Below are 10,751 nucleotides of genomic sequence, written 5' to 3'. Positions count from 1 at the left end.
GCCTATGAGGCTTTCAAGTCGTATAAGAAGACAACGCCTCGTCAAAGAGCAGGTTGGTTAAGAAACTTGTTCAACCTTATGATTGAGAATGCCGAAGACCTAGCAAAGATTTTGACTTGGGAGAACGGTAAGACTTATGCAGAGGCTCTTGGTGAGATTAAATATGGTGCTTCCTATTTTGAATGGTATGCAGAAGAAGCTCCACGTGTTTATGGTGCTACAATCCAACCTGCAAACCCAACTAACAGAGTCTTTACTCTGAAACAACCTGTCGGTGTTTGTGGTGTTATCACCCCATGGAACTTCCCTTCTGCCATGATTACTCGTAAGGCAGGAGCCGCTCTTGCTGCCGGTTGTACTTGTGTCGTTAAGCCAGACTCTCAAACTCCATTGTCTGCATTGGCTTTGGCATATCTTGTCGAAAAAGCTGGTTTCCCAAAGGGTGTTTTCAACGTTGTCATTTCCCATACAAAGACCCCAGAGTTTGGTCTCAAACTGTGTGAGTCTCCAAAAGTTAAAAAGATTACTTTTACTGGATCTACCAATGTTGGTAAAATTTTGATGAAGCAGTCTGCCTCTACTTTGAAAAAGCTTTCGTTTGAGCTTGGTGGTAATGCCCCAATTATCGTTTTTGATGATGCGGATGTAGATTCCGCCGTTGTACAAACTATCGCCTCAAAGTTTAGAGGTCTTGGCCAGACTTGTGTCTGTGCAAACAGAATTTACGTTCAACGTGGCGTATTATCGGAGTTTGAGAAGAAGATGGCCGAGGAAGTCAGCAAGTTCAAGATTGGTCATGGATTGGATCCAGAATCTACTCACGGTTGTTTGATTAACACCCGCGCTATCGAAAAGGTCGAAGATCATGTTAATGATGCTCTTTCTAAAGGTGCCAAAGTTCTCGTCAGAGGTGGTAGACGTACTGATCTTGGCCCAACTTTTTACTCTCCAACTCTCCTCACTAACGTAACTCAAGAAATGAAGGTCACCTCCGAAGAAACGTTCGGTCCTCTTGGTGCTATCGTTCCATTTGACACTACAGAGGAGGTTGTCGAGTGGGCCAACGATTCTAACGTGGGTCTCGCTTCTTATGTTTTCTCTAAGAATATTGACACCGTATATTCTGTGGCAGAGGCATTGGAGTCTGGTATGGTATCATGCAACGTCGGTGTCTTCACAGATTGTTCATTGCCATTTGGTGGAATCAAAGAGTCTGGGTTTGGTAGAGAAGGTTCACTCTATGGTATTGATGACTACGTTGTTATAAAAGCTGTTAACATTGGTGGTATTAAGTCTCTTTAAATAAAACGCAGTACAGGCAAATTTTTCAAAAGTTAAACACCATAGTCTGTTTCACTTGAAAGGTTTGTATATTGTAATTACCACGTAAAAAGAACAGCTTTTACGTTTACTCCGAACACAGGAACGACATAGACTGTGATCTGCATAATACTGATAAAACTAGCACTTTGACCTTCAGAATTCCTCAAAATATACTGATCTGTAGTTAATACTCCAACTGAGAGATACCCAACGTGTGAGCATGTAATCTTCAATACAGCCTGAGTTATAACAATTCATAGTTTATATGGCAAAATCAAGAAAAACGCATACAGTTGCTTCTATCTCAGCAACAAAACAAAATCTGAGAAATCTGGTTACGCAAACAAAAGGACCGATCTATATCATCATATATACTGACTTTCAGATTGATTGGATCAGTGGTTCTTCCAAAAGAACCTCCCCCCCCCCTCCCCATGTTTCTATATATGTGTCATTCTGGTTCTTCGTTGTCTCGGCAATAGTAAAAATGTAAGGATGTTTCCAATCTTGGTGGCATTGTTTACATTTTGAATTCTTATCAACACAAGATGACACAAAACCAGTACAGCTTTGTACACAAAATTAGAAACATCCCAGAAGAATGGCCACAAACAAAACATCAAAAAATAAAAGCAGAATCCCTAGAGGACTTCCAAAGAGAATTTGAAGGAGTCTTACTGGGACCATCGAACAACGTCCTCAAACTTGAAGAAGAAACATTAGCGGCTAATCCAGAACCACAGCGGCAACTTCGAAATTATGAAGAATACGACACAACAAGAAGACACAGTAATTGTCAAGACAGACTAACTGACCTGATATGAGAGCAAGGTATGGGGCCATAAAACCTCTAAGTTCCGTCACAGAATACCTATACAGAGATCACAGATTTACTATAACAGCCACCATGACCTGAACCTGATAATGGAACCATGGCAGCTAGAATAAGAAATAGACGAAAAATGCAGCACAAATAGCAGAAAGAGTACTAGAAATATTAGACGTGAAGGTGTTTTGATCATGGTCCAGACCTTAAACACATCAGTGAGAATGACACCAATGGTTTTAACGAAAATGATGATTCAGTTTATGAAAAACAACAACAGTGGAGAGCACAGATACTACGGAACTCGGAGTGTAATCGAGGTGATCTTGAAAAGTATTGCGATATGGACAACGCTTTACGCGGTGAGGTACTCAAAGAACCTCCACAGTACATGAAAGATATCTTATTGGATCCAATCACTTTCAAATGTTCTCAAACAATCAATACTATTATTCCGATATCATCTTTAGGCTCTAACTGTACTGGTGATTGAAGAGGTAGGGCTTATCCAATGACCATCAATGGTTGCTTACTCCATAAAGCAGATGATCTGAGAGCTCAAGAAAATGAACAAGAGAACTTTGCAAAATTTTGTACACTAGAGACAGGTTTAGCAACAAACTGTCATCTTAAGTCGCTTAGAGGTGTTCGTCAAAATGATGAAGAATACAATAAAATTGGGGACTACTACACATTCGCAAGGTTGGCAAATTTCTCTCTCGACACAAGCTTTATGCACAGTTGTTATAAACCGCTAAGGAAATTAGAGATTAGATTGACCTGAGAAGAAACCACTATCGAATTTGCGAATATTGAAACAACAGCACCAGTAAACCCCACGACATTGTACTTCTTTATCACCAGAGGTTAAAGAGTTTACCTTTTCGCACAGGAACATGACATCAGAACATACTTCAATTTCAGTACGTATAAAGGAACGATCTACAGGTCGCTTTACGTTTATCAAGACTATGTGCAAGAATGTCTTTTTTACCTTGGAGATATCCTCTTTCAATAAAAAAAGAACGAGCCAAATCTTCTCCATACTAACAAGACTCATATTAGTATCATTCTAACTATCTACACCATACACAGGTTTGCAACAACATATATTAAATCTTCCATGTCAGTTTTAAGAATGATTTATGATCATATGAGGTCAAAACCTATCATCATATAATGTACAGAAGAACAATTTCAATCGAAAAACTGAAACAATCAGGTCTTCAATGAACCCATAAAACTAAAGGTTAACAAAACATGACTTGGCTAAGACTATAGGAATAAACATTCCCACATAGTGTATTCACGTTTCCTCCAGAATACCTGACGAAAAGATCATGTTTCGTACAAAACACCGCCACTCCGTTATGAGAACTCATAGTTATATTTCGGGGAAACTTAACTTGCTTGCAAGCAATAATAGACAGACAAATGTTTTACGAAACTGGAGGATTAATACAATTGATGCAAAAACAAAAAAAAACAAAAAAAAAAAACACACGAGAACATACAAAAAAAGACTACAAAATATATATTTGCTAATACCATCACCCTCCCTCATACAAAAAAAAAAGAAAATGGAAGGAGCACGTATATCTTTTCTATGATCTTTGGATATGGAATAGATAAGCAACCCCTCTAGTGAAGTACACATCAAGATACTTGGGGAGCAAACTGAGAGCACATGATATACACGAAAGCCACCATATATCATATATAAAAATATGAAACATGAAAAGTTATTCATCTATTGGATTCACTTTTATATGTTTTCATGCATTGTGCACTCTATGCTTCTGCTTTTTCTCTGTTCTTTTATACTCCTCTACTATCAAATTGAGTGTTTCATTTATCAAAGAAGTTTGAGCTGGATCAGAACTTTAGATATTCATTCCTGTTTTCGATATATCTATACGTTGTTCTAATATCCACTCTCACTACCATTGTTAAAAAAAGTTAAAATTATAGCTGTGTGCCTTAAGGGAATAAAGGAAATGGATCTTTTGAATGTTAAAAAACGAGATACTCTTTTGTAAAACAGAAAACGATTTTCAAAACACAAATTGGTGAATGTCACCAAGCAAAAATTGTATCCTAAAAAAAATAAATTTGTGAACTAAATTATCTCTGAACAGACATTTAGTCAACCTTTTCTCCTTGCTCCTCGGTCAAAGGTTTTTCGTATAGATATATATACGGGTTGCTTTTTTGTTTCCACTCGTCTAATCGAGTTTCGATATCAATGGAGATTTATTCTTTGGCTTTGATTCCATAATAATCCATATCCTTTTAAAACACTTTGAAGCGAATTGAAACCCCAATATCTTTCTGGCCATTAAAACATTTATAAAGTACTGGATGTTTAAAGAGCTTTGAGAATTGCCTAGCTTCAAAATATATTTGTTTGCAAATACTATTTTATTTTTTCCTTTCTTTGTCTTCTTTGGTTATTTAAAATACGAAGTTCGCTACGTTGGTTTTGAGGAACCATTACTCTATTTACTCAAATTTATTATCAAAATGTTTTTTTTTCGTTTGATTTATTCAAATGCTGTCGATATGTCCCAGAAATATCATACAATTCAAATTTCTAAAGCCAGCGTTTATTATAAAGCTTTGAGTTCTTTCGACTTAATTACATGTATGTAGCTCAAACCAAAGTTACTCTATAATTATAAAAAGACTATGAACCAATTCAAGAATTCCCCATTTCCAGCAAATTTAGTATAGCTCAAATTCACACTGTCATATGCAAAAACCTAAATAAGCAGATCATTGTAAAGAGCCGGCAGTTGTATATTCCAGTGGGGCTGAACTTGTGGTTAGGATTCACAGACATCTTGTTGTCGGATTTCTATTGATAGAAGCTGTGCCATTGAAAATGGAAATATAAAATGGTATTGGGTTGATCATATATGAATTTCTTATTACTCATAATAATAGGAGAAATCATCGAACATGGAACATAGATGCTAATTAAGGTACGTACAGCATCCTGTTCAATATTTCAACTTTTTAAGTATTAAATTAGTGAAGAAATGTATTATGAACCATTGTTCAATAATTCTAATGTGTTTTTTGTGGTTTTTTTTTGGCTTTTGGGACATTGTAATTTTTACTCATTTATTCGATGTCTCTTTAGGTTTTTTTTTGTTTTTAAATCTTCGCGGAATTGAGATAAATTCAGTTTTGTTCTTTACATGGATAAAACAAATTGATAATGTGCATAATGTACGTGATTTATAAAACCCGGTCGTAATCCTAGCTCCAATATTTATTTTCAAGCTATCCAAATAGAGTAAAAAAAATACCGCTAAAATATATGAAACTCTTAACATCTCTACATGTATATATTGTGTACATCGCAGTACATAAAAATAGAGTATGTTCCTATACAATAGAGATCTTAGAGGATAAGGAGATTTATGTATTTTAAGACTCAAGTGGTCTCTTCTTGGTGTTTAGTTCATCATGAGATGCTTCATCTTTGCTTTCAGAATTCGCCGAAATCTTTTCTTCTGGCTGTTGTTCAGCATCAATAATGTCTCCTTCTTGTGAACCACATGTTGCTCCTTCATGGTTCTGTTCTTCTTTCAACCTTGCCTCCGTTTGCAGAAACAATGATGCAATATCGTTGATATTTTCGCCTCCTTGTTGAAATACTTGGGACAATACTGCACCCCAAACAGCCTCGTCTCTTTCTTCGAAATCTTCAATGTTAAAGACGTTTTTACCCAAAACCCATTCAGCTTGTTCAGCTCTTATAAGCTTAACCATGTATGCATTGGAGTTCAAAGCTCTTCCGATATCACTGATTAAACTACGGATATACGTACCGGAGCTGACTCTGGTGGTGAAATGTAACATAGGTGCTTTAAATTGGGGGTTCTTTTCATCGTCAGTCAGTGGTTGAGGTTTGCCAACATCGTAATCTTCAGAGACCCCATTTTTATCACAATATTCCTTAGAGAAGTAAACCTTGCTGTCGTTTAAGGTCGGGTTTGTAGCTAATTTCTCCTCGAGATTCTCTCCATCACAATCAACATTTTTGATAAACTCATATTTGTGGTCAGTACTCAAAGTGTCATCTGCAATTTTAAGATCATAGATTTGGACATCCCTCGTTTCAATTGGTTTGGGTAAAGGTAATCCTTCTCTGGCATATTCGTACAAGGGCTTCCCGTTCATCTTCAGGGCAGCAAAAATTGGCGGTGTTTGTTTGATGTGTCCAATAAACTTCTCTGGTATTGAATCGATATCTTCTTTCTTTAGATGAATAGTTCCAGCCCTCGAAATCAACTCACCTTCTACATCACCTGTAGTAGTTGCACCACCAAACAAAGCCTCTGTCTCGTAAACCTTGACACTTCCACTGAGGTAATTTTGCAATTTTTTTGTTCCTTTGCCAACACCAATAACTAAAACACCGGTAGCAAGAGGATCAAGCGTACCGCCGTGACCCATCTTTACTTTCATAACCTTTCTAAGCTTTCTTCTGGAGGCCTTTTGACCCTCACGTTGAAGTTGTTCAACCTTAGCGCCACGTAGTTGTGCAAGATCTTTGGAGAACACCGATGAGGATGTAAATATATGTTGAATTTTAGCCAGAAATTGTGCTGATGTGATACCCGTAGGCTTGTTGATAGCGAACACGCCGTTCATTGCGTCCGAATAACTCATTAAAGAGTTGAAAATAGGCCGTTTTCAAGTGTATGAGGTTATCGTTCTCAAAGCTTGAGAGTCTCAAGTGTTTCTCTGTCTATGAATTTTTTTTCCTAGCTTTTTTTTCTCCATTGGCTCCACAAAAGTGGGCGGAATCGCCTGTTCAACATGCCTAACACTTTAGACCATTGAATCATGAATTGCCTGGACGTGGAACTTGAAAATCCAGCTAATTCCTGTGTTAGTAATATCTTAAGTTTTTACCGTTGATACAATACATACAGATAGAAACCCTGAATCCCTGGGACTGATAATTTTGATTCCTCTTTTTTCTAACGATTTGTTTCTCGTATCAATGAAATTGAACAGTGCATCTAGTTTCTACACAAGTTAGTAGGATAGTGTGATATTTCCAGTGAAGTACATACCCTTTTAGAGAGAGAATGTATTAAGTCACTCATTATCCAGAAAGACAACAAATCCAATACGAACAGTAGAAGGTTAATGAGAGACCAGGAGTTGTACGCGTCTCTCAATTGTACGTTGATCTCCTCCACAATTTCTCTGAATTCTTTCTCTGTTAGATATTCAGACAGTGGGCTATATGATGATGTGCCAAAGAACTGTCCCATATATTCCCCCTGTACTATAAATTTGGCATTCGTGTCATCATCCCCAAAGATGGCTGCAGGTTCAGTTCCTGGTAAGTAAGGTGAGAACTGTGGAACGAATACGCCCACCCCTTTGAAATACCTTGATATTCGTACTATCCTTGTACCTTCAAAGGTGTTTGAATCTCTTGGAACGTGAAAATTGGGAAAATGTGTGATTATGAGTGCTTGTTCATGGAAGTCCTCCGTGTTCTCCCCAATTAGCCTGTAATTCTTTACTGAGTATTCGTGATAGTTAAAAAACAGTAACTTCTCTCCAGTGACACCATCCTCTACTCCATGATCCGTTCCCTTGGTAGACGGATTCATTGAGGGGGTGAATGATGGTATCATCGCTGTATTTGAAGTCATGAATCTAAGATGTGCCTTCTTCTCATGATCAATTATCTAGAGCTCCAAAATGTTGAAACCCAAAAACAAAAACAAAAACAAAAAAAAAAGTTGTTGAAAACGATGGCCTTCTCAAGGATCAACCCTTATCATAACAAATAAATCATTGGAAGTAATGGCTACAGTTACAGTATCAACGTCTTCTGAAAAGGAATTTGCCTCATCATATCTAACACTCTTGTCACTTGGTGAGACCAAGTTTCCATCTGATTACAAGAAGGACCTCAAAGACGTGAGAGGGCTTGGTGTTAAACTTCCAAATTTACCTATAGCTAAGAAGTCCGATTCTTCTAAACATAGTGCAATATCCAATGCTACTTTACATGACTGTGTCTTCAAGTCTATTAAAGAACCAAAGTTCAACGTCACATTACAAGTGAAGTCGACTGATACAATCTATCAAGTTAAAACTGATCTTTGCAAATCCGTTCAGGCTGACGTTGGCTCACTAGAACCATCACAGATAAAATTGTTGCTGAAGGGTAAAGTTATACACGATTCATCATTGATTAGTGACATTGCACAAGATGATAATAGTGAGGTCAAATTTACTGCGATTGTTGGAACACCATCGACTACCCCAGCGCAGGTCTCTACACCTGAGCCAGAAGAATCAACCGAAGTTGCCATTCCATGGAATGAAATTGAACAACTCTTAAAGTCCAAGGGTATAGACTCCAAAGCGATAATCCAAAGACTACAAGATGGATGGGAACTTACTAAATAAATGAACAGTTAATCAACAATTCCACGCTTTTATATGTCTTTTTCTCTCTGATTTAGCTCAAACATGCGGTAATATCTCTTTTTTTTTTCTCCATGTTAAGAGTGTTTTCTTCTCTGTCAAGTATCCGAAATTCAGCTATGATTGTTATTTCTTCTAATCTTTGATTTCATCTTTCTTGTAAGATTATTGTTCCAATGAACACCTGGCAATCCCCTTTTAAACCCATACAGATCTGGCTGCCATAGAGACTCGGCTAATAACTGTCTATTGAAATTCACATCACCGGTATCAGAAGTACCGTCAACATGTGCCCTCTGTCTTCTATCGGCAACATATTTCTTACATCTGACAACTTCATCCTGCGTCAAGTTATTGAACCCTATCCTTCTCTTGAACATGATATCGAACAAATCTTTTGGGTCTAATATTGACTTGGGAGTGTTTTGAATTACTTGAAACACCTCCATTTCATCATTGATATGTTGGATTTTGGGCTCAATCAGTTTGAAAACGGACAGAGCAACTTTGAACAATATGTTTGACTCCTCGTAAAAGAGACAATCCCATACCCTCAGCGTTGTTTCAATTGGTAATATTCCGATAAATGCACTCATAAACCAACTAGAAGTACAGAGTGTAACAGGTGGTAATTTGAGCAGGAAATCGTGGTTCTTCAAATCATTTCGACCCGAGCATTGATCGTCGAATCTAATGTTTGAAACGACATTCCAAGCCTCTGGTAAGTATTCCTTTAAGGCGAGCATCAATACACCTTGATCCACGTTAACACCTTCCAGACTAACTTCATGAACACCTGGAAGATATCCAGTTGTTATGATTACCAACATCCAAAACGCCTTCTCTTCATCCATAAATATCAATAGCAGACCTGTAATAAAATTCAACGACTGGCAGTACCCAATTTTGGGGTTATAAGCAGAGAATGCTACCAGTACTCTTCGTAAGGCTTCGATTAATGCAGTCTCCTCATTGGACTCATGTGAACTATCAACTCTATCTGGTTTAAAATGGACATTATCTGGGAATGTTCTGTTCAAGTCTCTTTCAATGATCTCGGTATCTTTGTTCTTCAAATGCAAAGTACTCTCAACGAGAGTATCGTAAACACCTTGGTTATTCTTCAGCTTTTCTGGGCCCTTCGCAAAGAACCACCAAGCATTACCTCTCCATTCTGCTGGAATACCCTTCCGTATATATCTTTTCAATTTTTCTGATCTGGCAGGAAATCTAACAGGGCTATCATTATTTAGACTTAACCCATTCTTTATCATTAGATCTTGCCATTTTCTCTTTCTTCTGGCACAATGACTGGCGTATCCGATCCACCAATTATTGTACTGTTCTTCAGTGATGAAATTTGTTGCTTTTTTGAACCCATATCTATCACGATTTGATGATATCACTGTACGACTCTCTTCTATACAGAGTCTCACTTTTGACCCATTAGTTCTGGAGTTCCTCAGCACCAATAAGTCATGAGCAGATGCAAATGTGGATTGAGATCCGTTGATAAGTGATACCTCAGAGATCATTGCCCCACTAACGTTCAAAGCCATGATATCTGTGGCGGTATCAGATTCCTGAGAACCACTTGACTGATCTCGGTACATGTCAATCAAGCTTAAACTAGAATGCTGGATTGATTGAGTTGAAGGTGATTGTAGCAACGTATGTCTCTTTTTAGAGCTGTTTGTCAAAGTGGGGTCCAAGGAGTCTACTTGGTCATCTTTCACAAAATCAAATTTAGGGAGTGATACCATTGAAGCACTTGGCTTCACCATTGGAGCCACCGGTAGTGTTTTCATCGTTTGTGACTGTGGCAAATTGGGAAGAGACGTCCCATGGGACCTTGACATGGCCTCATCTCTGAACTTCGGCTTTATATCAGTCATCTTGTGAACAATTATTGGCAAGTCTGCTCTTCTTCAGTCAATAATTCTCTATGTTAAGTTAATAGACAGGCAGTGGCTCCTTGTCTCTTCCTCTCTTTCTCTCTCTCTCTCTCTCTCTCTCTCTCTCACGCTCTCTGTTGCACGTTCTCTCCCTCTGTTTCTTCTATTTGTTATTCTTTTCCTTGTTAATCCTTCTGGCTTACTCTTATTTCGATTCTTCGTCCTCGCTGTGCGCC

General features: G+C 37.8%; 6 protein-coding genes across 6 annotated transcripts; 2 read left to right on the top strand and 4 right to left on the bottom strand.

Moving 5' to 3' along the window:
* UGA2 (succinate-semialdehyde dehydrogenase (NAD(P)(+))) lies at positions 1–1,313 on the top strand (the record flags this gene model as incomplete). Its single annotated transcript, XM_020215116.1, has 1 exon — positions 1–1,313. A coding segment is annotated over one exon (1,302 nt), but the record flags the coding sequence as incomplete, so codon positions are not given.
* Positions 1,314–3,299: 1,986 nt separating this feature from the next.
* On the bottom strand, positions 3,300–3,935 carry CYBJADRAFT_91497 (uncharacterized protein). Its single transcript, XM_020218009.1, has one exon. The coding sequence runs from the start codon at positions 3,897–3,899 to the stop codon at positions 3,534–3,536; it is 366 nt and encodes a 121-aa protein (XP_020070327.1). The 5' UTR covers positions 3,900–3,935; the 3' UTR covers positions 3,300–3,533.
* Positions 3,936–5,515: 1,580 nt separating this feature from the next.
* Positions 5,516–7,160, bottom strand: PUS4 (pseudouridine synthase PUS4). Its single transcript, XM_020215115.1, has 2 exons — positions 7,097–7,160; positions 5,516–7,043 (listed from the first exon to the last, which is right to left on the bottom strand). Exon 2 carries the CDS (start codon positions 6,812–6,814, stop codon positions 5,585–5,587), a length of 1,230 nt encoding a protein of 409 aa, XP_020070326.1. The 5' UTR covers positions 6,815–7,043; positions 7,097–7,160; the 3' UTR covers positions 5,516–5,584.
* Positions 6,950–8,070, bottom strand: SHR5 (Shr5p). Its single transcript, XM_020218008.1, has 2 exons — positions 7,243–8,070; positions 6,950–7,195 (listed from the first exon to the last, which is right to left on the bottom strand). The coding sequence occupies exons 1-2, from the start codon at positions 7,834–7,836 to the stop codon at positions 7,067–7,069; spliced, it is 723 nt and encodes a 240-aa protein (XP_020070325.1). The 5' UTR covers positions 7,837–8,070; the 3' UTR covers positions 6,950–7,066.
* MDY2 (Mdy2p) lies at positions 7,991–8,602 on the top strand (the record flags this gene model as incomplete). Its single annotated transcript, XM_020213706.1, has 1 exon — positions 7,991–8,602. One exon carries the CDS (start codon positions 7,991–7,993, stop codon positions 8,600–8,602), a length of 612 nt encoding a protein of 203 aa, XP_020070324.1.
* On the bottom strand, positions 8,312–10,731 carry MSB3 (Rab GTPase-activating protein MSB3). The gene is given in 2 exon segments (XM_020215114.1): positions 8,312–10,630; positions 10,644–10,731. 1 exon segment carries the CDS (start codon positions 10,513–10,515, stop codon positions 8,734–8,736), a length of 1,782 nt encoding a protein of 593 aa, XP_020070323.1. The 5' UTR covers positions 10,516–10,630; positions 10,644–10,731; the 3' UTR covers positions 8,312–8,733.
* Positions 10,732–10,751: the final 20 nt, after the last annotated feature.

Source organism: Cyberlindnera jadinii (genome assembly GCF_001661405.1).
Source record: "Cyberlindnera jadinii NRRL Y-1542 unplaced genomic scaffold CYBJAscaffold_7, whole genome shotgun sequence".
Lineage (NCBI taxonomy): Eukaryota > Fungi > Ascomycota > Saccharomycetes > Phaffomycetales > Wickerhamomycetaceae > Williopsis > Williopsis jadinii.
This window is presented reverse-complemented; position numbering and strand designations above follow the sequence as displayed.